The following is a 27631-nucleotide window of genomic DNA, read 5'->3' as shown; positions in this document are numbered from 1 at the left end:
TTCATACGACGGAACCTCCTGGAGCCTTCCAATCTCTCCCATGTCCCTCTAGAACTTTCCCCTTTTCTACATCGCCCCAACACTATAAATCACCGGAAGCACCTCTCCTATTTTCTCAGAGAAGTTCGTTGGATTCCATTTCAAAAGTTGTCTAAAAACTTGTCTTGCATTTCGTGTGTCGGTGACGAAACCAGCCAACTTAGAAGAGAGAAATGGATTTCAGAATCATGGGTGTGGATTCTCCACTGTTCTCTACCCTGCAGCAGATGATGGATCTGGCCGATGACACCGACAAGTCTTCGTTAAACGCTCCTACACGCATCTACTTGAGCGACGCCAAGGCTATGGCCGCTACTCCCGCTGATGTCGAGGAGTACCCAAGCTCCTACGTCTTCATCATAGACATGCCGGGGCTCAAGTCCGGGGATATCAAGGTCCAGGTAGAGGACGACAATGTGCTCGTGATAAGCGGTGAGAGGAGACGGGTGGAGGAGAAAGAGGGAGCCAAGTATGTGAGGATGGAGAGGAGGGTGGGCAAGTTCATGAGGAAGTTTGTGCTGCCTGAGAATGCCAACGCAGATGCTATCTCTGCGGTTTGTCAGGATGGCGTGTTGACTGTGACAGTGGAAAAGCTTCCGCCTCCAGAGCCCAAGAAGCCCAAGAAAATTGAGGTTAAGATTGCATAAGCGCAGTGGTTGGTGATGGGTCTTGGGTGACTCGATGGGGTTTGCCCATTTGGTTGGATTATAGGAATAATCGAGTATTTTGTCTTTCGTGTGTTCTGTTCATTGCTTGCAAGTGGATTTTGTCTTTTATCGTTGTGCCTTCGGTTTGTGTTAAGAAAACTGTTCTGTTCTTACCAATGAAGAATATGCTATATACTATGATATTGTAGTGCCAACAACCAAATGCCTTCAGAAGCAGGGGCTGCTCTGTTCATTGGTTAATGCGACGTGTTTAACTGCTCTGTTCTGTTTCGTGTTAAAATTTTGGGTGATGAGACATCAAGCACAAACCCAAGAAGCTTTGGAGATTTACCCAACTAGGAACTTGAAATTGGAGAAGGGCAGGTTCGACCAAGAAATTTGTAAGATTCTGTAAAAACTAGAGACAATCAGCTGGTATGCAAAACAAATACTCTGGCATCATCCTCCATTCAAATCACTAGCTTCCAAAAATGGTATCTTTCTTTCGTTTTCCATCCAACCATATCTGAAGCGATTTATTACGGGAATGTAGTTAACCATTCATTATGGGGAGGTTTGGAGGTTTCGACGGTGTTAATGTCTTAATTTGTACAAGAGACCCGAATGGTTTCGATACGGTATTTTTTGTGTTTATCTATAAAACAATAATAAATAAGTAAATATAAATAAATAAAGAAATATAAAAATTTACGTAAAAATATATGTTCACAACTTGTTTGGATGTAAAATCTACAGAATCTCTATCGAAGTCTATTCTTGTTTCTAAATTAGCGCCTGAAACGTGATCATGATTGACGAGATTTATGGAATTAAATTTTCAAAGTTATCTTGTAAGGGAACCACCTAAATTTGAACTCAAGATTTGAAGAACGAAAAGGGTTGAGAGATTTTTAAAAAATACACGGTTGTACCTTTAAGAAAAATATTTAATTGAAAGATTAGAAAAAAAAAATAAAATTAGGAGAGCATTTCTTATCTTCTTTCATTTTTTACTTTAATTTTTTTTTCATTTTTCTTATGGAGAACAATGAAATATTTAAATTTGGAGGGAAATTATTTTATTTTATTTATTTAAAAATATATAATAATAATAATAATAATAATATGAATATGATTTGATGAATAAAAATTTTATGATAAGAATATGATTGAATTTTATTATAAATTTTAAGAAAAATTCTTATTGCTTAAATCTAGTTATTAATTCTTTATTTGATCTTATTTAATTTGATATTTTTTATGTTAAATAAATGTCTCTTATGATCATTAATTATTTTGAGTATTTAGATAAATTTTATGTGAATTTTATAAATTTATATAGTTTTAACTTACTTTAGAAGTTGTTTGACTATACTCGAGGTTAAATCTTAGATAAAATATTACTGAAAAAATAATTAAGGTATTCTTTGAATCGATTGAGTCTTTCAAACTTATCTGTTTATTCTCTTTATCTCTAGTTGCCATTTTGACCTTTATTGAAATATATTTTGGCCTTATATTTTTCTTTTTTGTAAACTTTGTATTTTCTACTCTATTTGAGCTTAAATATCGATATCTTTACATTTCAAGAGAATTAAGTTTACATAAAGTCACGGATTCACAAGAGCATAAAAAATAAGAGAGGTAAAAGGTATACAAGTAAAATAATTATAACAATATTATCAAAATCATAAGTTTAGGGGTGTGAAAAATCAATTCGTCTACTTTGTGAGCAACAAGAAAAGGCTAATGAGAGTTATCCATAAAGGCAGTCGAAAAAGTATGAAATATTTTAAAAAAAAAAAATGTATGACCTATCGAATAGAGGGGTAAAGAGAGATATTTGAAAGTGTAATAAAAAGAGATATGTTGAGAGATTTATAAAGATTGAGAAGAGATGTTTATGTTAGAAGTGAGAATGTTTTATTTATTCTGTTAGTGTTCAAACTTAAGTTCTCTTACTTTGTTTGAATCATACCTTTTTTTTGTAGCCCTTACTCTATCCTTACATTACAAGCTTAAGAAATACCTATTGATTCTTGGTGATAGTTTCTATTCTACATTAACGGAGTTTCTATTCTACATTAACGGAGATTGATTTGAAAAGCAAGCTTAAGGAGTATTTAGCGATCCATTATTGATTTACTTGTTTGCATAAAACTATCCGGAGAGCTAATGATGAAGTGAGAATGATGGGTATGCATGAATGTGAGGAGGGATAATGCGATGGAATTGGGTTTTGAATTAACTTTTGAACTTTATTGATCTTGAATGATTCATTTGAATTATAGATTTTAGACAATCTTTGAGGTAATAAATTTTATGAATCAAATCAATGCTTATTTTAATTGTCTTTTCTTTTCTTCTTTGCTTGAGGGCGAGCAAAGCTTAAATTTGAGGGTATTTGATAAGTATTATTTTTATGTGATTTTTATAACTCTTTTATTTATGAAAAATGTCATTTTCCCTTCAATAGTATTGATTTTATTTTATTTCTATGTATTTTTATTTATTTTTTTGGATTTAAAGGAATGAGAAGATTTAGTATAAAATGAAAGTATTTTGGTACAAAAGAAGAGACTACATATCTAGATCGATGAGAGACAGTGAGATTTGAAGAGAGCCGATGAGATTTAGGCGAGGAGCCGTGTCCAGTGAGCAGCAAAGAGATTTCTCTAGCCCAAAAGCGAGAAGACTTACCTCTCAATAGGCGAAGAAACTCACGACTGGATGGTGCGAAAATTTGGCGACAAGGATCTAGGCAGTTAGTTTGAGCGACTAGTCTAAACACGACATTGTGGGCAACAATTAGAAAATGCAAGAGGAGTCTTTCATCCTGATCGGGAGTCTTTCCACTCGGTAGGCGAGGAGAGGGTTATGTGGTCTTTGTGACCTCCACGCACATTCATTTGTAAACTTCCCGCTAGTTATATTCAGCGCACACGACATCTATCCGGTGGAATCTTGATTGAGCTGAATTATAGTATATTATATACATTTAGATCCAATATATTTTATTTATTTCATTACATTATTATTGGTTTTAGATAGAAAAATGGTTAAAATGAATAAATCTGAGTTGTGATTTAAATTGGTTAATAACATGATTTATGCTTAATTTTATAATTTGTGATTTAATTAGATATGTTCATTTATATGTATAATATATTTTTGATATTTTATTATTTTTTTTACTTTATTTTATTTTTAATTTTTATTATTTTTATAGATCAAGAGATGAAAATGCATGAAAAAAAAGTCAAAAAGCACCTAAAGAAAAGGCTGGGCGATAAAAAAAAATAAAAAAATAAAAAAAGCAAGTAAAGTTAAAAAGGCACTAAAAGGTAAGTCAAAGATGACCAACACTTTTACATATATGGGTGTTTGGACTTTGGACGGAAGGGTTTATTGCTGACGTACACCGCAAGGATTTTTTTTGTTTGGAGGCTAGAAATGGACTCAATACGCACAAATAAAAAGGAAACTTTTCGGCCGGGGAAAAAAACATATTTTGGGAAGCGCTGCACGTATTTGAAGAGCTACTCTAGGGTTCAACTGTCTTAGCTCAGCCTTCCTCCTCTACTGTTGCCATCAATCTCCATCTATTTGGTTTACACTTTTCACTCTTTACTGTTTATTTAATTTTAATTTAAAATTTATGATGTATTTTTGAGAGATTTAGCTTAGACCTTTGGGTATTTTATTAGCTATTTAAGTTTGATGTAATTATTTTTTTTTTTACTCTTTTAAGCTTTCATTTAATAGTAATTACAATTGCTATGAATTGATTTTGAGAATTTGTGATTTGAATACAAGGATGAACTCTAGAATCTTGATTTTGGAGATTTTCAATTTTCTGTTCGTATTTTATCAATTACTTTCTAATCTAGTTTAATTCTTAGCAGAATTTTATTAATCTCTTAATTCCATTACATATTAGATTAATTAAAACTTAATTAGGACTTAAATAATTTCAGTTTTATTATTTAATTTTCAGATTAATTAAGATTGTTTAGCTTAGTTGATTCTTTGATTGTTAATTTCAATTTGCTAGTCTTTAATTATTAATAGCAAGTGCATAATGTCTCAGGAGAGGTTTTTGAGACAGCGAAGACCGTTCTTACTTTGAGAAGTGAAAAGGAAGTTCCCTAACCAGAGATGACTATGAACACACAGGTAGTTGCTCCTACACCTGAAGATGTAACAAATACTGATGAAGCTGAAAAAGAACCAGAGGTAGTGAGACCAGAGTCGAAGAAGCCTGTGAGTGTAGATGTCGAAGCGAGTAGGGGGTACCAACCTGTGGTTCCCTATCCTCAGAGATTGGCAGCTAGCCAAAAGAATAAATACCACACTGAGATTCAGGAGATCTTTAAGCAAGTAAAGATTAATATTCCACTTTTAGATGTCATACCACAAGTGCCTTCGTATGCAAAATTTTTGAAAGACTTGTGTATAGTGAAGACGAAGCTGAATGTAAAGAAGAAAGCATTACTAACGGAGCAAGTCAGTGCATTGATATTGAGCGAGACTTCTTAGAAGTTTGGAGATCCCGGCTCTCTCCACATTTCTATTATGATTGGTGAGTCATGCATTAGGAGAGCTCTACTTGATTTTGGGAGTAGTTTGAACTTGCTACCGTTCAAAGTGTATGAGCAGTTGGGATTAGGTGAGCTAAAAAAGAACTCCATTAAGCTACAGTTAGCTGACAGATTAGTCAAGGTTCCGAGGGGTATTGTTGAGAATGTGCTGGTCTAGGACTACCTAGCCTTTTTCCAATTTTCAAAAAAAAAAAGAAAAAGAAAAAGAAAGAAATAAAGAAAGATGATGGTGATTTATGGAGCTTTCCTAAATTAAGGGTTAAAAACAGTTATCCAAGACTTTGGGAGTTGAGTGTTCAATCTTTAAAAACAAAGCTGGTGTGAAAACTGCTAGTCCTTTGGACTTTGAGGTAGTTAGAATCAGCAATGATTAATCTTAAGGTTGAAAAATCTTATGACAAATCATAGCTAGTAATGAGGAACACACAGCTAGTTTAGCTCCACACACACATCTGAGTTCTGAGACATTTGCCTCAATTCTATATGAAAGATTGTTAAGATAGTCTTGGTGGGTATAGCCTTTGTGGGTTGAGTAGTAACGTGTCACTTTTGTAAGAATTCAGAATTATGTTTGATTGCTTCTGTTTGGATTTCGACCTTTATGCAATATTCATCTCAATTAATTTCCACTATTTTGCTCAAGGATGAGCAAAACGCTAGTTGGGACCTTTCAAGTTCCGCAATCAATCTGCTGGTGACGAAATCCTCCCGAACTCCACAATTCAAGCCGCATATCACTAAGTCTTCCATTTTAGATAATTATGATATTCTTGGGATAATGTCCTTTTATGTTAACATCTATCTTTAGAAACTATTTTTCAGATTTTTAGACTAGATTGTAGCCACATTTATTTTGTTTCTGGATTTAAGTTTTAACATCTATTTAATTCCGCCTTGTGGGATGAATAGGGAGTCTTGGTTCTTAATCTTTGTTTTAGTTTAGTCTTGGTCTGAGTTAGGGAGTTCTGAATCGGAGTTGAGAGTTTTTATGTTTCAGAGTCTGAGTTTGAGTTTAAAGTTTCAAAATTTATTCTTGAAGTGTTCTTTTGAGAATGCAGAACTGGAGGGCAGAGGCGAGAGTCACATGCCTCATCAACCGATTTCAACGAAAAACACCACTTTTATTGTTTTTCTTTTTAATTTCATTATGAACTAATTCTATTTTTTAGAGTTTTGATGTAGCCTAGCATTGAACGCACAATTTATATTCCAAGTTATTTTATTTTTAATATTTCCATGATTGAGTGTTTATTCTTTGTTCTTAATGCTTGCAATTTTCTAGCTAACTATTGTTCGATATTTTGGATTGCAATGAGACCGATTGGTGATTTGTGATTGAAGTTATAGGATTAAACACTATTAGTTGAGCGAAAGCAGATATGCTTTACCGCGACTAGTGTGATTTTCATGAAAAATTTAAAGAACTTAATGAGTTTCCAATTACTTAAATTCACATAGAGATACGAAGTTATTAGTTGGAAATATTTTTGATATTATTCGAGAGAAAATATTAAATAGTTAAGGGATTTCTATCATCAACTTGGAATAATTGAGATTCTATAATAAGGAAGAATAAATTGTGTGAAATTTACTAGGTGAAGTCAAATGCTCTAGATCTATTCTTATTATCTTAAAATCTTAATTTTAATACTTTTGTCTTCAGTTTAATTTAGATAATCCATTTTTCAAATAGTAATTAATTTAGTTAATTTCAATACTCAATAGTATAATTATTCCTTATGGGTTCGATATCAATTTTCTTTAAAACACTTTACTATTTGGCGATAGAAGTGTAGTGAGAGGATGTCTTGACCGCGTAACTTTGGTGATGGGTGTAGTGGAAGGACGCCTCGACCGCGTAGCCTCGAAGATAGGAGTGTAGCGGGAGGATGCCTCAATCGCATAACTATGGTGACAAAAGCGTTGCGGGGGATGCCTTGACCGCATTGGCGTCAAACTTGAGCTCAACTGCTTTGTTGTAGTGGTAGACAAAATGCGACTGCACTCTGTGGCAGGAGCTAGAGCTCGCCTTGTACCCAAATAAAAACTAAACAAGTTAGATTAAATAATCCAAATCACAAGTTTGAGGATTGCAAATGTTGGTTATCTCGCTTGGGTGTGGTGAAGGTAGGTGACACATGAGCGATGCCTTTGGCACCCAAGCTTTGGCAACGATGAGGACACAGGATGCCCATAATATTGAACAGTCTGTTTTGATGACAACAAATTAAGATAGGGAGTGATGTTTGAGAGGGGCTTCGCAGCCGGTGTTTCTGGCCACGCAGGTGATTCGCAATGAATTATATTCTCGGGGTGTACAACCTCTAGGTTTCTTGTGGAACCTCGAGGACCTTTGTGGGAAAAATCTTCCAAAAATCAAATTTGTTAGTAAAAATAAAATAGCAAGTTTGAAAGAGACAAACCAGAGTAATTTGGTTGCTGCTTTCAATTCCTCTTTGACTGAGATCATTTGTTGCTAGATAATTTTTATTTTGGAAAATTGTTCATCCTTGAGTGCTCTTGCAATAATGAACATTATTCTGCCTTTGGATATTTTTGTTTGTTCATTGATCTCTTGGAAGCGAGGCGAGTGTAACTCTGAGTCAAGTAGCATGACTCTTTCTTCTTCTTTTTCTTCACTTTTTTTATCTGATTGTATCACCGAGCAAAATTCTTGGTTATGTCGATCGAAATACTGTGTATGGCGAGGCACACCCTAAGTGGTGACTAGCTGGTGAGGGACACCTAGTGTGGTGAGAAATTGGCCTACTGTGGCGAGTAAATCATTATGAGCAACCAAATCTGACCAGACTGAAAGGTGGCGAGCAAATCCAGTGGAACAAGTGTGGCGAGCAAACCATATACTGAAGTCAATGTCGCGAAGAAGCCCGTTGTGCAATGAAACACATTGGCAAACTCTGCAACGAGCAAACGTCACAAATTGTGGCAAGGAAACACACTGGAAAACTACGTGGCGAGCAAACGTTCATGAATTGTGGCGAGCTTCAATGATGGTGGTGAGAGCTGACGGTGAGGGGCCGTGGTTGGGAAGCACCATGTCGGTGACAGAAGAAGCCGGTGGGCTAGGTGGTGGTCGAGATGTTTTCCTCAGGGAGCTCGGTAACTTGCTCCCAGTGCTCGCATGGTGCACATCGTGCACAATGTGCTACTGCGGCAAAGATCGGTGGCGAGGAACGTCGTTTAGTTGGAGACCACTTTGCTGGTGGCAGAAGTTACCGGTGGGCTGGGTGGTGGCCAGTGGCATCCTTTACCCACAACGCTATGCAAGGCTATACTCCACTCATGCACATCCTTTGCCTGCAACATCGTGCTGAACGTGATTGACTTCAGGCGTTGAGGAACCACCCCACCGGTGACAGAAATTGTCGGTAGTGTGTAATGGTTGGTGGTAGCCCGCCAGATCATGGACGCCAGTGTGGGGGCCTCTAGCCACTCATCAATCTTTGCCCGCATTGTGCTAGGCGTGCACAACGTGCTGTTGCGGTGAGCGGTCGGTGGAAGGTTCTTCCGTCATTGTATCTCTACCATGTGAGGTTGCAGGTGTCAAGCTCTGTTGTTGCTATGGGGGTGGTGGCTGCAGGTCCCTTCTGTTGAAGGAATTGGGTGCACATCGTGCATCCCTTACGTGCATTGTGCCATGTTGTACGTGCCTAGTGTATGTTGTATGTGTTCTTCCTCTAATTGCTTTTACCATGCGGTGCAATATTAAGAAAATAAATAATAGAAAATAGCAATGTTGAGGAAATATTATCTGGTAGGGATCTTAATACTCGACTGACACAGCTAGAGACACACCTAGTTGCAGTCGAGGATGTGTGCAGAGAGTTGGGATTTAGTTGTTTCTATCTTTTATTTACATTTTTTTTTGTATGGGCAATATTTGGTGTTTTGTAAATTTAATTTAATTATGAATTAAGTCTTTTTTTTTTCTTTTCTAAATTAATTATTGATTTCTATTATTTCTATTATTTAATTGCTAAATAATAAATTAAATATTTATTCATGATTAAGTAAGTTATTTTGTTGCCATCAATAATTGTAAAACTTTTGTAACCATTCAGATGGAATATGTCACGTTCGAACGTTTCTAATCTCCGCTCGAAAACTTTATTTTACGTTCGAACATTGATAACTTATAAGTATAAATGGTATAGTAATCTGTTCGAATGTTAAGTCAATGTCTTGTTAAATTCATTGACTTAACCCGCAAATCTCTCGTTCGATCAAATATTATATGTGTTCAAACATTGATTATCTTTGACATTCAAACATGCTATATGTTATTTGAACGGTAAGTCAATGTTCCACTAATTTTATTGACTTAAGCTGCTAATTTCCCGTTCAATCATCTATAAGATTTGTTCGAACATTGATTAGCCTTGACGTTCAAACATTATTGTATGTTGTTTGAATGGTAAGTCAATGTCCCGCTAAATTTTGCCACTTAATGCGCCAAATTGTCGTTCGACCATATATAATTTCTATTCGAATGTTTATTTTATTTTGCTCGAACGTTTTCTGTGGATGTTCAAATGATTATTTTATTAGGAACGAAAATTTTCCTCCTTACATATACCATTCGAACGTGTTCGAACGATAAACACCTTCCATCATTTTTTAGGAACGAAATTTGAATTTTGTCCCAAACAAGAATGGTCTCAAAAATAAACTTTTGTTGTAATGAGCATCTCAGAATCCAGAAACTGACGGAGGGAAAATTTTTCTAGATAATGTTAGCGGTGGGATATGGTGGCCACAAATTGTCAAAGGAATGCAGGTGACGAAAAGTGAGTTAAGAGTGGGTATTGAATGTAAAAGGGTGTGAAAGTAAAGAGTGAGTGAAATGTGAAGATAGGGACGGTGGCTTCGAGCTGAGGAAGGGGATGGGGTCTTGTACTGACGTAGGTGTCGGCGATCTCGATCTAAACGGTATGATGTGTTTCAACAAGAAATATTAGGGGTGGGCAGAGGGGCCCTGCCCCTGTTCGCCCCACCCTGCATCTGGGTGTTAGGGACTTCGGTTAAGCCCCTAAACATTAAAGTCTGCTAGTTTGCCTTGCCTTGTGATGATCAAATGCCTCTTGTTTACTTGCTTAGTCTTGAAAGAATTATGGCTATGGAGGGTCCCTAGGTTAATGGGGGTACGGTGTTTAGTAATGGAATTGATGCTTCTATTGATGATCTTATGCATGTAGTGCAATGGTGTACGGTTTGATACTCTTTGATAAGTGTTATTTTTATGTGATTTTATCACTCTTTTAATTATGAAAAATGTTATTTTCCCTTGAATATTGTTGATTTTATTTTATTTCTATATATTTTTCTTTATTTTCTTGGATTTGAAGGATTGAGAATATTTAGTGTAAAAATAGAGCATTTTGATGCAAAGGAAGAGACTACGGATCCAGACAATGAGAGACAGCGAGATCTGAAGAGAGCCGATGAGATTTGGTCTAGCAGCCTTGCCCCGTGGGTAGCAAAGAGATTTCTCTCGCCTAAAGGCGAGAAAACTTACCTCTCGGTAGGCGAGAGGACTTGCGACTAGAAGGCCCGAAGACTTGGTGACAAGGCTCTAGGTAGTTAGATTTTACGACATGTCTAAATGACCAGTTTAAAAGACCAACCTAAATGACATCTTGAAGTCCATCACGAGACAAAAGGCGAGCAGTTTTATAGCTTGGTAGGTTGGCGAGAGGGTTTTATCATCCCGATTGAAAGTCTTTCCACTCGGTAGGCGAGTAGACCAGTTATATTCAATGCACATGGTATCTATCCGTTGGGATAATTCTTCCCGACCGGGATCAATCTACTGCTGACTACCAAATCCGAGTTCTGCAATCAATCTGTTGGCGACCAAATCCTCTTGAATTCAGTAATTCAAGTCACATATTACCGAATCTTCCATGGAATAGTTATTTGTTATTGATATTGATACTAGCTAGATTTATAGTACTTTGGATTTATTTTATTTGTTTAAATTATATCTTAGTTTGATTATTCTTTTCAGGAATCAGAAGTACATGCGCCGATCTAAGTTATTAGAGCATACACTTTTTGATCCTAAGATTGAAAGAACCTTACGTTGGATCAATAACGAGAAGAATAAAGAGGTTACTACCTCCAAAGTTAATATGGCCGATTAGGAGCACATGGCGTTAAGAGACATGGAGTCTAGGTAAGTATTATGTTCATACTCTTCTAGAGTTTTCTATAATATTCGAAATGAAAATGAAATGCTTTTCCCTTACAATGCTTTACGAAATGGCACGAAAGATGTTTTACGAAACCATGCTAAGTGTTCAAAGGTATACGTATGTACGACCCTCCTTGGCAGCCCCTTTTTACACAAACAAAGTAATAATTGTATGCATGTGAATGAATGACTATAAACAATATCTATTGTATGTTTTATGGATGCCCTGAAAGGTGATGTTTAAGCTTTTGCTTCTAAATAACGTTTTTCCATGAATGAACTGAAAAGATAGAGTTGAAATGAACTGAAAAGAAATGACTGAAATGAAAGGATTGATTGAAATGAACATTTAATGCATGAAAATACGTAACGAAAAAGGGTACCAAAGGACTGGGCAGATTGCAATGCTGGGTAAGTAGTACTGGTAGTGCACCTAGTGCTGCCCCCTAACGGAAAAACGATTCCCAACCCGTGGTCACGGGAGGAGTCTGGGTCCAAAAGATAGCTAACCCCAACACACGGGATGTAAAAGTATGTACCGGCCAATGAAAGTGATAAGAAAGAATGTATAAATGTATGAATGCATCTCATTCTTTAAGAAATGAAGGCACTGGCGGGAGATACGTTTTATGAAAAGAAAACCATTTTTAAAGAAAAATTCCGTCTAGTGATGTTTTCAAATGAATGCATGTATGCATGTAAGTATAGTATGAAATGATGAATGCATGAATGAAAACCTATGTTATTATATTTTAACCGTATGAAGTAATGCTTACGAGTTATCGACTCATTTTAGCTTTTATGTATGCCTCTCCCCCTCCCTACAGGGATTGAATGAACAGTATGCGTCAGGATGGACACAGCCCAAGGGGAAGAGCACGGAAGTCTAGGCATGAGAGTTTTAACTGTATGATAGGCCTTTTATTGTAAGATTGATGTTTTTCGTTGTAAACCTCTTTTATTCTCAAAGCACATTTTATTTTACAACGTAGAATCTTGCACCCTGGGTATGGAAGTAAAAAGTTTTAAAACGAATGGTAATTCCCGTCGTCCTTTCTAAAATCATTTTATAAGAAGTCTCACCACAATGACGGACATTACATAGTGGTATCAGAGCAAAGCCCAAGTTATGCTAGACTCTGTAGCATTCTTTTCAAAATAAAAGAGTGAAAACCTTTTCTAAAGAGAGAACTTTTTCCAATGAAAGAATACTTTTGAAAAGAGAACTGCAAGTGTATGAAAAACCTAGACTGACGTCTTCCCAAGGCATGTCTCGTCCTGTAGTAAGTACAAGAAAGTATTTTATTCTTATGTTATGATATTTTCAAAGTATAGCCTAATTAATGCATGCATGTTGGACTGGCACTAGAAAGAGGTAGTAATGCTAAGTGCATAGAATGTAAGAGGTATCAAAGACTGAACATAGTTAGAGGATAAGGAATGGACGATGGAACGTTAGGACATGTAACAGTAGTTGCTTGCTAATTGAGGAACGAATTAGAAACGTTAGGGAGACTGCAATAGTTAAGAAATGCATGAATGACCATGAGCTAAGCTAGGATTGAGATGGAAATGAGATGCAACTTCAAGCCTTGCTGGCAAGAATCTTAGAGTGGAAGGTATGAGCACTACGTGATGGATGGGCTCAAGTATTTTGATCTGACTTTATGCATGTTGATGGAGGAGTGACAAGACGTGAGGGAAAAGTTCTGTATAAGACGTGACTGAGATGTTGAATGTGCACGAAGACGCGTGAAGACAACGCAAGGACTAGTATGAACGGGCCCATAGTAAGGGTAAGTAAATTCTTAGAACACTGTGCAAATTCCTAGAACGTTAAGGTTGTGGGGCTGTCCTGTGCATGTCATGGTTGTGGGGCTGTCGAGCCATGTCAGCGATAGTGTCGAGGCCTGGCCCGTGGGGCTGTCGAGGCTTGTCAACAGTAGTGTCGAGGCATGGGCCGTGGGGCTGTCAAGCCTTGTCAGTGACAGTGTCAAGGCATGAGCCATGGGCATGTCAAGGCTCATCATGAAATGGTTGGCAGCTTGGTTGTGAGCCACTAACTTGGGGTTTTGACATTCCCCCTCCTTTAAAGCACATCCTTGCCCTCAATGATCAAATTTTGAAATCTCCATGCCATCCCATCATAATCCTCCCAAGAAGCCTCTTCCCTTGGCCCTCCTTGCCATTGTACCAACACTTGCCACACCATCCTCCTACTTCACCTGCCTTTTTAGCACCCTATACTCAAGTGCTCCCCTTGGTTGCAAGAGCACTCTTCCCTCTTCATCAAGGCTAGGCAACTCCTCAATGATGGGCTTAGGATCCCCAATCCGCTTCTTTGCCATCTCACAAACAACATCTTCTTTGGCCATCTCCATGGCAAAGCAATGTGCCCCACCTTTGCCAAACTTCTAGAACATTAAGGCCTCACTAGACTTGGGTTCCTTAGATGCCAAAGTTGTCCAAATATTCTTCATGGACCTAAGCTTGAACTCCATGGTCATTTTATTGTAGTCAAGCACTACCCTTCCAAGGCCCTTGAGCCATGGGTTGCCCAAGACCACATCAAACTCTACTAATGGAAGAACATGTAGATTTGCCACTATTCTTACCCCTTGGACATTAATTTTCACTTCTTTTACTAGCCCCTCACACTTCAACTTGTCACCATTTGCAACCTTGACTTCAAATGGCTCAATAGCAATAGTTTTCGACCGAACTTTAGTGATAATGTTGGAGTTGATGAAGTTATGTGTAGAGCCACTATCCACCAACGACGTGACCTCAAATTTCCCAATCCAAGCCATCACCCTCATGGAAGTATGCTTTTGGATCCCTGTCATGGCATTAAGGGACAACTCGACCTCCTCTTGTTTCTCGCTAGATTTTGCCTCTTCTTGATTGGACTCTTGGCTTGATGATTCAACATGACAACCACCATCATCTTCACCATTTCTATCATCAATCAACATATATACTTGACCCGATCTACACTTGTCCTCTATACCCCATTTCTCACCGCACTCCAAACAAAGGCTGTTTTTTAATCTTTCTTGGACTTTCTCTCTTGAAAGCTTCTTTACTTCGAATGGCTTGGACTTAGAAGTACTACCCATATCCTTCGTGCCTTTCAAGGAACATTGGTTTGCAAGGGTGTAGTGAACTTGCTCCCCATATCCTTAGATTGGTGTCTCTCCATATCAGTGCTCTCTTCTAGGATCTTCGCCATCCTCATTATTTCTTGGAACCGTGTGGATTTCTTTAACTTGATTTCCTTGGCTAGCCAAGGCTTCAATCCATCAATAAAAGTGCCCACTAGTGCTTCTTTGGACCAACCCCTCACTATAGTTTGGAGATGCCGAAAATCCTCAATGTAATTATGCACATTTCCTTCTTGCCTCAACTTAGCAAGTTGGCCATAGTGATTAATAACGGGTGATGGACCAAATTGCATGAGAAACTCCTTTGCAAAGGCTGTCCACCCCAATTGTCTTCTCTCTTTCTCATATTGGTCTTGGTTCCACCTTTACCATTTACTAGCTTTCCTTTTCAAGTAGAAGCATGTCATCGACACCCTCTTTTGTCTAGGAATCTCATATGCACGAAAGTACTGGTCAACTTTGTGTAACCAATCATATGGATCTCTCCCACTATACTTGGGGAAATCCACTTTAGGCCTTTTAGGTCCCTGGTCATAAGCCTGGTTTCCTCTTCTCTCATCATTGTATTTGTATTCATGCTCATACCTTCTCCCACAATGTTCTCTATCCCTCTCATGATGATGCCGTCTTCTCTCAAAGTAGTCACCTTGGCCATAAGGTCTCTCATTCTCATGATCATATTCGGCGTCATACACTTCTTCTTGTTGCTGATGCTCAAGCTTCACATCTTGAGGCCCTCCTTTCAAACTAGGGCTATTGGTATGGTTGTCTTCATTATGTATTAACCTTTCAACCACAGTATGATCATTTTCAACTCTACCTCCTCTTTTAAATTTGGTTCTTGGTGGCTTTTGCATGGAACCCGTCACACTAGTCTTGACCTCATCAACAAAAAAACATCATGCCTTTGTCCATTCGGATTAGGAAGTGGCCCATAGCCATTTCCCTCAACAAGTCTTCTGTCAAGCCTATGATGCTTGCATTCGTCTATCTTTGCATGGCTTCCATGGTTCTTCTATTCTCTTCACTGTCACAGCAAGTGGCATTCAAGGCCATCCTTAATTCGGCCATAGTAGTGGTGACCTCATTAAGGACATTGGTGAGCCTTGTTGTATGCCCTTCTAGTGCCTCAATATGTTCCCGGTTGGAACCTTGTTGCCCCTCGAATTCTAGTGTGCCCCTGTGCATTGTGCTTCAAATTCTTAGCTCAAAAAAACTTGCAAACTGAAAATTCTACTCAAAACAACTTAGATAGAAACTTGACTCTCTTGGATGCTTGCTCAAGGCTTCAAAAATGCAACCTTGGGTCCCCCACCTTCTAGGGTGGTCGACCCCTCCTTCAACAAGCTTAATGTCCAACCTCAGATCCTCCACCTTCTTAGGTGGTCGATCCCTACAACCTAGCTACTTCGACCTCTACCTCAACTCCCAAACTTCGAGTATCACAACACACATAAGAATATGGAATCCAAGAAGGATTCCCCAATCCAATCTAAAGATCAAGTTAACACGTTGTTTACCTTGAAGAGAAGTGAGAACTCCTCTAGGTCATCAAGCAAGATTAGCCTCTCAACGAAAGCACCAATTAATGTTAGGGACCTCGGTCAAGCCCCTAAACTTTAAGGTCCGCTAGCTTGCTTTGCCTTGTGATGACCGAATGCCTCTTGTCTACTTGCTTGGTTTGAACGAATTATGGCAATGGAGGGACCCTAAGTTAATAGACATATGGTGTTTAGTAATAGAATTGATGTTTCTATTGATGATATTGTAAAGGGTGATCTAAATTGATGAACTTGTGCATGTAGTGCAATGGTGTACGGTTTAATGCTTTTCTTTTGAGGTTGGTGCCACTTAGGATGTTTTAGGGTTTTGGGGTGCAAAGGAGGCTAGGGTTGGCGTGTAGGAGGAGTGATGCTAGAGTTTAGAAGGTGTAAGATGAGATCCTAAATTGCCAGAGACAATTTAGGGATGATGGAAATTCGGCTAAGGCTTGGAAAGGAAGGACTTTTGTGTGATTGAGTGATTCTACGGTTGTTCCTAAAATTTAGGGATTTGGATATGGAATGTGAGGTTAGGAATCCTAAAATTTAGGAAATTCTTGTTGGCCTCTAGGGAATTCGGATAGGGCTTAGTTTGATGAAGGGATACTATCTTTTTGGAATGTGGAAGATATGAGAGAGATGAAATTGGAATGATGGAGGCTTAATATGTGTTTGTTAGGTGAGAAAGTGCAAGAAAATATTAGAACAAGCTAGAAAATATATGAACAAACAATGGATAATTTGGATTGTGAATGGAGAATACTCATAAGATTGATCAATGAATTAACACCTATTCACGAATTGTAAGGTGATGAAACATAAGATAGATAAGTGGATAGATAAAGGAATCAACACTTATTCACGAATTGCAAGGTGATGAAAATAATCAGAAGATAGATAGATGGAACAACACATATTCATGAATTGCAAGGTGATGTTCATCTCCTTGGGATTCACGAATTGCACCCAAGTAGCCCAACTGCAAAGGAACCGAAACTGATCTCAAGAACAAACAAACCATCCACAAAGGAATTTTGCCAAAAAGTTGTAAATGAAATTTCTAAATATCCTATTTAAAGCATTAAAATAAGTGGGAAACTCTAAAAGGCCCTTTGTAAAATAGGTCTTGTATGAGCCCCATAATGGCCTGTGGCGTATGTTGGCCCTTGGTTGGCCCATGAGATGGGTCATGGGCATAGTTAGCATGGCTAGCATAGCTGCCGGCATGTGGATGGCAAGGCCCTTGCATGGGCTTGGGCACTAGGCTACCTTCTGGCTGGTTGGCATAGTTGCTGGGCATGTGGTTGGCATGGCCTAGGCTTTGGGGTTGCCTGCTGGCTTGGCTGCTAGGCTGCGAAGCCTACTGTGTGCTAGGCATGCTGCTACAGGCCTGGGTAGCCACTAACCTCACTGGCTGCCCTGGTTGGGCTACAGCATGCTGTGATGCACGCTGGCCTACCTTGGGCGTGCCTGCGGTGGTGTCCTGGGCATGTAATGGTTGGGGCCATGGCATACCAGTGGGGTTGTCCTGGGCATGTCATGGCTGGGGTCATGGCATGCTTGTGGGACTGTCATGGGTGTGCCTTGGCTGGGGCCATGGCTTGCCTGTGGCATGACTGTAGGGCTATCGAGGCATGTCAACAACAGTGTCGAGGCCAGCCCCATGGGGCTGTCGAGGTATGTCTGCGACAATGTTGAGGCCTAGCCAGTAGGGCTGTCGAGGGTTGTCAACGGTAGTGTCGAGACATGCAGCGTGGGGCTGTCAAGCCTTGTCAGTGACATTGTCTAGGCATGAGCCATGAGCCATGAGCATGTCAATGCTTGTCATGGCATGGTTGGCAACTTAGTCTTAGGCCACTAAACTTGGGGCTTTAACATTCCCCCTCCCTTCAAGCACATCCTTACTCTCAAGGATCAAATTTGGAAATCTCCATACCATCTCATCATAATCTTCCCAAGAAGCCTCTTTCCTTGGCATGACTGCTAGCATGGCCTAGGCATGGGCCTGGGCACTGGGTGGCATGGCCCATGCATGGCCTGGGGGCTAGGGCTGCCTGTTGGCATGACTGTTAGGCCTGTAAGGTTGCTGCTGTGCGCTGGGCTGCTACTAACTTGCCTGTTGTGCACTAGGCATGCTTCTACTAGCCTGGGCAGCCACTGACCTCGCTGGCTGCCCTGACTGGGCTGCTGCGTGCTGGCCTGCCTTGGGCGTGCCATGGCATGCCTACGAGTTTGTCATGGGCATGCCATGCCAGGGGCCGCCTTCGGTGCTGTCCTGGGTATGTTATGGTTGGGGCTATGGCATGCCTGTGGCACGGCTGTGGGGCTGTCGAGGCATGTCAGCGACAATGTTGATTCTTGGCCCATGGGGCTGTCGCGACTTGTAAGCGGCAGTGTCGAGGCATGGGCTGAGGGTTGTCAAGCCTTGTCAATGATAGTGTCAAAGCATGAGCCATAGGCTTGTTAAGGCTCGTCATGACATAATTGGCAGCTTGGTCGTGGGCCATTAAACTTGGGGTTTTGACACTGGGCTCTGTAACGGGGGTGGGGGGCGGAGAGAGCCTAACCGTGCCCGTACTATAATATTTATTATACATATATTTATACTATAAATATTTATAAATATATATTATTTGTACTATATATAAATATAGTAATATGTATTAAATAGAACTTTTATTTAATATTTTGTGTAAGTTGTAAAGTAGTAGGGTGGCTCCTTTATAGATTGCCAAGACAATATAAGAGTCTCACATTACTTAAGTGTGAGACTTATATTGTGAAGGCAATCTATAAAATGGCTACCCTACTACACTACAATTTACATAAAATATGCACTAAAAAATTTACATAGTTTTTAAATTATAGTCATATTTATAAATTTAAATTTATATTTTGAGTCCCAAAATGTGTTTATTGATTACTTTTAGATTCCGAAATAATTTTTAAATCTAGTAGACTGTAGTCCATCATTAAAGTGGGCCTTAGTTTGAGGTGGAGGACGGGGAGAGAGCCACCCTGCACCGTATAGTGCGGATAGAACCCTTAAGAAATATAGGAGAGTTCTACAATGTGAAAAGGCCACTTAATGGATCGATACCATTTTCACAATTAATGTAATGATGTGTTTCTGGATCGTGCGCCAACAATACCTGAATACATAATTTTTTAATCTCTAATTGATAGATATCCTGTTAATATTTTTTATACTTCAAATTATGTTTATGATATTTTTGCATTATATATTACAACATACATCTTAAAAACAATATATAAATTTTTTTAATATTTTAATAATAATTGGTCTTCCAAAGATCAATGTCTAGATCTGCCGCTAGGTGGAAGTATGGGAAAGATAGATACTTGACCTGAAAGAAAAATAATTATTTTAATAATTATCATTTCAAATATTTCTCTAATGTGGGATCAAAGTAAATTTTAATTTTACACAACTGCCATTTATTTATTTTTATAAAATTATAAAAGAGTTGTAAGTCGATTATATTTTAGAACTATTTTATAATTAATTTTCAATTAATCAATATAATTATGCCAAGTTGTTAAAAAATATTTCAATTTTATATAATTTTAATTAAAATGAAAATATAAAATAATAAAAAAGAATTATAACTTTGTCATATTGATCAATTTTATGATTGAATGACGCCGCATGAGATCTTGAGCAACATTAATATACAGTATAGTCTTTTTAAGAAATTGTACATTATACTCTTAAGAAAAATCTTAGATGAAAGTCTTATATCAATCATCTCCACTGATCTATTATTTTTATTTTTTTATCTTAATATTTAAATAGGTATGTTTAAATAAAAATAATAAATTGTACTGTATAAAGATTACTTATAACATTTCTCTCCGGTCATAAATCCTGCAAAGGAAAGAATTCGAACAAAAATAAAACTTTCCACGTCATTCTGGAATCGAACCGTGACTTCAAACGACGGAACCTCCTGGAGCCTTCAATGTCCCTCTAGAACTTTCCCCTTTTCTACATCGCCCCAACACTATAAATCACCGGAAGCACCAGACCGTCTTTCTCAGAGAAGTTCGTTCGATTCCATTTCAAAAGTTATACAAAAACTTGTCTAGCATTTCGTGTGTCAGTGACGAAACCAGCCAACTTAGAAGAGAGAAATGGATTTCAGAATCATGGGTGTGGATGCTCCACTGTTCTCCACCCTGCAGCAGGTGATGGACCTGGCCCATGACACCGACAAGTCGTCCTTCAACGCTCCTACACGCACCTACATGCGCGACGCCAAGGCCATGGCCGCCACTCGCGCCGATGTCAAGGAGTACCCAAGCTCCTACGTCTTCATCATAGACATGCCGGGGCTCAAGTCCGGGGATATCAAGGTCCAGGTAGAGGAGGACAATGTGCTCGTGATAAGCGGTGAGAGGAAACGGGAGGAGGAGAAAGAGGGAGCCAAGTATGTGAGGATGGAGAGGAGGGTAGGCAAGTTCATGAGGAAGTTTGTGCTGCCTGAGAATGCCAACAGAGATGCTATCTCTGCGGTTTGCCAGGACGGTGTACTGACTGTGACTGTGAAGAAGCTTGCTCCTCCAGAACCCAAGAAGCCCAAGACAATTGAGGTTAAGATTGCATAAGCGCAGTGGTTGGTGATGGGTGACTCGATGGAAACAATCGAGTGTTTTGTCTTTCGTCTGTTCTGTCATTGCATGCAAGTGGATTTTGTCTTTTATCATTCGTAGGATTTCCTGTCATTGTGCCTTCGGTTTGTGTTAAGAAAACTGTACTTACCAATGAAAAATGTGATATAAACTATGATATTGATATCACATTTTATTGGTTCTCTTGATCTTTCTATTGGTTTTACTCTTTTTCTTGGCAATGCCAACAACTAAGTTCATTCAGATATCAATATCTTCATCTTTCTTGATCTTTCTTGGCCTGCTCTGTTTATTGGTTCATGTGATTGTTCAACTGCTTCTATGAAATGGTTCGGTGTCAAGCATTAATTGCACTAATTTTTCACCATCTTCTTGAGTGTGAAGTTAGTACTTTTTTATATGAAGTAACCGAATAAGAATTAGAGTATAATGTGAAAGTACTTTATGATCTGATGGACAAAAATTTCATTTGAAACAACCGTGCTTCAATAAGCCTTGCAAGGTGGGACCGCCATGTTAGCTCGTAAGACTAAACTAAATTACATATAACAATTATGTTCATTGCATTATACATATATATATATATATAAATTATCATATTTTCAAATCAATGTCTAGAGTAAACTATTTACGTTATTCAAATGACTTGATTTGTAAAATGTAAAATGTAAATTTTAAAATTTATCTTTTAAATTAAATTATATTATTTAAGCTATATATAAGCCATGTATATAAGCATGTGTGTATATATATATATATATATATATATGTGTATATACACACGCGTGCACAAATTCAAGCTATAATAAGTTTTTTAGAAGACTGACTTTTCAGGAAGCACAAGCAATCGCAAATCTTGAAAATTGTAATAAAAAAAAAAAAATTATAGAGAGCATTTGATTTTAGTTGAGTAACCTTTATACTCCTTCATAATGAACGGGTCTAGTGGCCAAGCCCAACGGATAGTGAGAATGGGGTTGAGGAGGTCTAAGAGGCCAATATGACTCTATTTGGTAACTGCCAAGTGTAACAGAACGGATAGTTAATGCAAGGAACTTGCATAAACCCTACATCTCTAAGACGAGTATCATGTCAAATGAATAAGGTGACAAACGGGATAATCATCATTAGTATTTATCAATAATCTATTGCACCTATATATATATATATATTGTAAGAAGGTGGTGAGTGCAGGAAACAACTTATTAAATCAGAATCTTAATGGTAACTCATTCTATGTATCACTGACTTAGACATTCAAGATGCTTTAGGCACACTTGGCCACCATCTCTATTTGTTGCAGGTAGAGACAATTTTGGTAGATCGTGAAACACGTCCTTAACAGTGGCGCTGTTTGTGGGATATTGAAGGTATCATTTTAGTTTCTCATCGGACTCTAATGTGATTTCCACATGCCAACCACCATGCGCTCTCAAGCAACTTGCAATCCTGACGCGACACCCACAGATATGGAGGTACAACTTGCAAGAATTGAGGAGAAATTAAGGAAGATTATGGAAGCAATGGAAAACTTACGACGAGAGAATAAAGAGTTGAAACGTTGTAACGTTGAACTCAGCGGAGGCTACACTACCAAGCCATAATGAGCAGGTAGAAGGAGAAGCACAAAGTGTCAGAGTGACAAACGTTGTATGACGGATCTCGAGATCCAGTCAATCATCTAGAAAATTTTAAAGCACACACGACTCTCCATAATTTTCTCAGAGAAATAGGCTGTCGAACCTTCCCATTAACGTTAAAAGGTATGGCAAGAGACTGGTTTGGATCACTGCGACTTGGCTCAATTGACAGTTTTAAAAAATTAGTCAAGTAATTCCTAACACAGTCTATGCTTGAGCTTGAACATTGAGCAGAGAGGGGAAGAAAGCCTAAACTCTTACCTCACCTGTTCAACAAGGAGAGATTGACTACCGACAACCAAGGCGAAAAAATTACCTTGGCGGCTGTTGGGAGTCGTGTGGCCTAGAAGTCCATTCATGGCCGAGTTGGCGAGAAAGAGCCCATCAACTTTGAGAGAATTTATGGACAAAGCCGACGATTTCGTCAATGCAAAGGACCCCTGCAAGCTTTCATTAAGCCAAGGAAAAGATAGATAAAGTCGGACAACAAGAGTAGAAGTGGGGATAAGAAGATGCTAGCTCAAGCATTCAAGAGAGAAGTCATGACAGACAGGTGCACCCACGCGGCTAGGCTACCAATCTTGTCCACAGGAACGTGAACGTACAAGAGAAAGAAGGTTTCATAAAAAGAGAACCAAGCTAGGCCAGATTAGGACACCTTTTTTGCCAGTATCATTAGACAGATACTAATTGGATAGAAGATTGCACCATAATGAAAAATAGGGTATCTAAATTGGTTGTACTGGAGAGCCTGAGAGGATGCTCACTAAACACAAAAAGCTGAGGTGGCGGTTAGAGAAAGGTCTCAATCCTCGACGAAGCAATAGTCTGGAAATGCGATGGCCAGCAAATGAAGGTGGTCGCGACCCCCTCGCTGCTAGGATAACAATCGTGACTACCCACCTCTGGGAGAAATCTACACTATAGCTGGCGGGTTTGCAAGAGGTGGAACTTTTGCCTCAAGTAGAAGAGCACACACCCGCAGGGTGAGATATGAAGAAATCTATGTGATGGATAGGCCGTCTAAGCATTCGTGTTGCAGTAATACAACAACAATCTCTTTCGGGGTAGAAGGTTGTGAATTCTAGTATGACGATGCATTGGTAGTGACCCTCTTGGTCGCCAACTATACTACTAGGCGAATTCTGGTGGATAACAAAAGCTCCGCAGATATCTTATTTTGGGAGGCTTTTGCCAGAATCAGCATAGACGTCGGTAAGTTGCGACCTTCACCCACCCCTTTGAAGGGATTCTTTGGCGACACAATCTAGCCAGTGGGCACCATAACCTTGCCTGTCAAGGTGAGGGAAGGGACATGCACGACCACCACAATGACTAACTCTTTGGTGGTCAAGGTCCCATCATCTTACAATGCCATATTTGGGCGACCGATCCTAAATAGCCTCAAGGCGATTACTTCCACCCACCACCTCAAGATGAAGTTCCCGTCGGAGGCTGGAGTAGGGGAAGTGTGAGACGAATAGGCCCTAGCCCGACAATATTATGTACTGGAGCTAAAAGAAGGGGGGATCCGATGTTCGCACAGCTGAAAACCAGGCTCAAAACAAATCACTGCCCCCACCCCCAATTCTTCTTGACCAGGGCGTGGAGGCACAAGATGAGCATAACTTACAGCAGGCAAAGAGGTAAACAAGCCATTGGAGTTAGTAATGTTGTACCCGGGAAGCTTAGCACAACAACACGGGTGGAGACACTACTCCGCCAAACATCCGAGAGGCCTTGAAGTAATTACTAATCGAGCATAGGGATGTGTTTGCATGGAGTCACAAATACATGCCTGGGATTGACGATGTAGTCATTGAGCATAGACTGTGCGTCAACCCCACATGCAGAAAGGTCTGCCAAAAAAGACAATCATTTTGCATAGAGAAGTATGCGGCCATAGCTAAAGAAGTAAATCGCCTCTTTGCCACATGGTTCATAAGAGAAGCCCACTATCCTTAATGGTTGTCCAATGTTGTCCTAGTCAAGAAAGCAAATGGTAAGTAGAGAATGTGTGTAGATTTCACTGACTTGAACAAAGCATGCCAGGAAGATAGTTTCCCATTGACCCGGATCGACGTTATCGTCTACACCACAGAAGGAGACCGCATGCTAAGCTTAATGCTTAAGACATGCGAAAACTAAATTTCCACTTAAAATCATTTAATCTTTTAAACAACCCTTTAATGACCTGGTTTTGAACTAAGCATGATAAACTTCTCAAAACTCAACCAAATTTCGTAACACTTGGAAACAAAACTTGAAATGTTAACTAAGATCAAGAGCAAGAAAAATTACAAATTTCGTGGCCTTACAAGCACTCAAAACAGCCTTGCTTAAGAATACTCAAGAACTTATCAAAATTTGCTCGGTTTCACTCTTTCGATCTCATAGGTGGAGAAGTGCTCTCAAGACTCAAGGAAGCTTGCAGCTGAGGTGTGGAGGAAATGAGGAAGTGGGGGAGGTATTTATAAGGGGTTCAAGTGGGGAGGAGACATTGGCTTGGATGCTTGGTAATTGGGTGAAGTGGGTGGTGCACCAGTCTAGAAAATTTTCAGCTTGCTTTCCATGGCTTATGTCACTTTGTACAGGGGGAATAGTAGCTTAAAACCACCATAAATTCCTCCTCACTGTAGCTATATTGGTCCTGTAGAGGTGTCCAGGTCTTGGGGTATGATTCAGATGATAAAGTCACTCAAACCACCCCTGTAAATCGGCGGGTTCAGGTGGTTTTATTTGGCAGATTTTGGACTTCAGTTTATGATGGTTTTGGGTCGGAAAAACGAGTCCATTTCTTCATGATGGTCATGGGACCTCTTGGGGATTGGGCGGTGAAGGAGATGGCATGGGGTGGTGGCTCAACTAGGACAGATCGTTGGTTAAATTCCAACCCAACTGGTTCCCACTCAAACTAGACTAAGGTGCAATTGGTTTGGTCAATTAAATTGGTTTATGTAACCAATTTTGTCCAAGGTTCAAACTGGGTTTGAAGGGGTCTCATGAGGTGTTTAAGGACCATATTACCCATGAGGTCAAGCCCAAAAATACTAGACCTAAGGGCAAAACAATCCAAGCATTCAAAGGACAATATACATAGCCGATTGATGCAAAGTTTGGGGTTCGATATATCATTTTCCTTAATGACATGTGGGGAAATTTAGCTTAGGTATTAATAAGGTCAAAGTATGATGAAATGAAAAAATCAATCAAGAAAAATTTGAATTAGAAGGTTAAACAAAGATTAAATGAAATTAAGTTTCAAGGCATGGCTTAAAGTTCACTAACAACAAGTATGATGGTTATTGGTCTTAGCCAACTTTCAAAATTTAATTTGGGTACTTAGTGTATGATTTGGGTTTAAGGAAACCAATGGTATGGTGTATTGGGCTTTCAAGTTGAATAGTGAAATAAATCCAAACATGGTTTTGGGCTTTGTGTGCTTAAAAAGGGCCAAGTGTGTGGGTCATGGCTTATGGGCTCTTGGGCTTGAATGAGAGGGGCCTCATTTCAAGATTTTAGGGTTGAAATGAAATCTCAAGATCCACTAATATGGGCTTGAAAATGTTTGACTTGGCCTAATTGGGCCATGGGTCCTTTCTACACCAAGTTTGGCCCGAAGGCCTTATGCCTTCCTTAAGTTTGGGCCAAGACTAGCTACCAAGTCTTGAATTCCCTATGGGCTTGGTTTCAAGGCTTCTTGGACTAGGCCCATGAATGCTCTAAGGTCCTAAAGGCCTCACTAAATTCACTAATGGGCTTGCTTCTCTAATCTTTAGCTTAATGGTACTAAGTGCCGAGATTAAGGTTAACCTCACTATCAACCTTAATATAAGTAATAACCCGAAGTAAAAAGTCTAATCTAGAATGCTTAAGGGTTAATCTAATGGTTAATTAAGTGGGGTGTTACACCAGTTCCTCCTGAAGACCAAACAATTGGGCGTTAGCAGAATCCCTCTCTGCCCTCATTAGTGTTAGCTCAAAACCGTTTAGGACGTTAGCCTCTCACGCTCACATGAGCTCACATTGAAGGCTAGATGCCTCCTCACGGAGAATATCCATGTCACCCTCCAGTGAGTGGGCATAATGATTGACTTGCTCGAGGAGGATCTTCAACTCGACCTCTCAGATTTCCACTTCTCAAACTCCCTCTTTGCCAAAAAGGTAAACATGCGCCTTGACCGGACCTCCTCTTTTAGGCATGATAGGAACGACATGATAGGAACAAAAGAGTACTTGCCCCAAGCGCAAGACCAAACACCTCAGAGTTCCGAACAGGTTCCACCATAACAGATTAGGGGAGAACATGCCTCTCCTCACCTCCACCCTCCTTGGCGGGAGCGTCTTCCTCTAAAGGGAAAGCCCCCCTCCCCTCCAAAAAAAAAAAAAAAAATCATCCCCTAAAGGATGAATTAAAAGTAGAAGGGAACCCCCCCCTCCCCCCAATCATCTCCCAAAGGATGAATTAAAAGTAGAAGGGATAGAAACCCGTTCCCTGCTCGCATCCAAGTCAGTTGCAGAGTCTCTGAGAGAGCTTGGAGTGGGTTCCCTCTCCCCTCACCCAAAGGGGGGCAGTGGGCTAGCTATTCCTCCTCCCGACCCACTACCTCATCAACCACTGATGAAGTAATTCTTGGGGGCTTCGAAATGGAGAAACCCAAAGAGAAGGCAGCATGGATATCAACATCTCCTTCCTTTCCGTCCTGTGCAGAGTCGGGTGAGGGGATCGTGGGAGGCTCGAAGGAGGGCGAGTTCGTTGGATTGAATTCTAGAGTAAGGAGGTTAAAGTTGAAGGCAGTGGAAGGCAGTGACCCATAAAGTCGTCAAGACCAAAGGAAGCCCCACGTGCCGACAACTATCTTATAGTGGAAGGCAGGGTCAATGAGAGGCATTCCTCGACACGGGCAGAAGCCTTTCTACCCGCACTGGCGCCACTTTGGGCTAAAGGTAGCGTGGAGGCCGCAAGGCTCCCTTGGGGGAGGGGATCATCTTCTTCCTGAGAGGCTACGCCTGTCGAGCAGGAACATTTACTTGCTTTCTTTTGTGGAGTAGAGGCGGGCCTCTTCTTGGGAGAAGCTACCGCCTTTGTAAGAAATAAACAACCACTCACAACTGAGCAGTCAGTTGTTATA

The 27631-nt window shown here is 39.6% G+C and overlaps 2 protein-coding genes and 1 long non-coding RNA gene across 3 annotated transcripts in view; 2 read left to right on the top strand and 1 right to left on the bottom strand.

Annotated features, from left to right (window-relative positions):
- LOC121242524 lies at positions 1-20323 on the bottom strand. Its single transcript, XR_005935916.1, has 3 exons — positions 20220-20323; positions 8955-8958; positions 1-66 (listed from the first exon to the last, which is right to left on the bottom strand). It is a non-coding gene; the product is annotated as an uncharacterized LOC121242524 (long non-coding RNA).
- On the top strand, positions 130-884 carry LOC121242523 (17.9 kDa class II heat shock protein-like). The gene has a single exon (XM_041140386.1). The coding sequence runs from the start codon at positions 213-215 to the stop codon at positions 684-686; it is 474 nt and encodes a 157-aa protein (XP_040996320.1). The 5' UTR covers positions 130-212; the 3' UTR covers positions 687-884.
- LOC121242521 (17.9 kDa class II heat shock protein-like) overlaps positions 20258-27631 on the top strand; it is a 27435-nt gene continuing 20061 nt past the window's right edge. Inside the window, exon 1 of the mRNA XM_041140384.1 lies at positions 20258-20380. Coding sequence (XP_040996318.1) covers positions 20362-20380 — 19 coding nt within the window. The 5' untranslated portion in view covers positions 20258-20361. The remainder of the gene's footprint in view (positions 20381-27631) is intronic.

This window comes from Juglans microcarpa x Juglans regia, chromosome 8D (genome assembly GCF_004785595.1).
Source record: "Juglans microcarpa x Juglans regia isolate MS1-56 chromosome 8D, Jm3101_v1.0, whole genome shotgun sequence".
NCBI classification, from domain to species: domain Eukaryota; kingdom Viridiplantae; phylum Streptophyta; class Magnoliopsida; order Fagales; family Juglandaceae; genus Juglans; species Juglans microcarpa x Juglans regia.
Note: the sequence above shows the minus strand (reverse complement) of the source record. Positions and strands in the feature narration are given on the sequence as shown.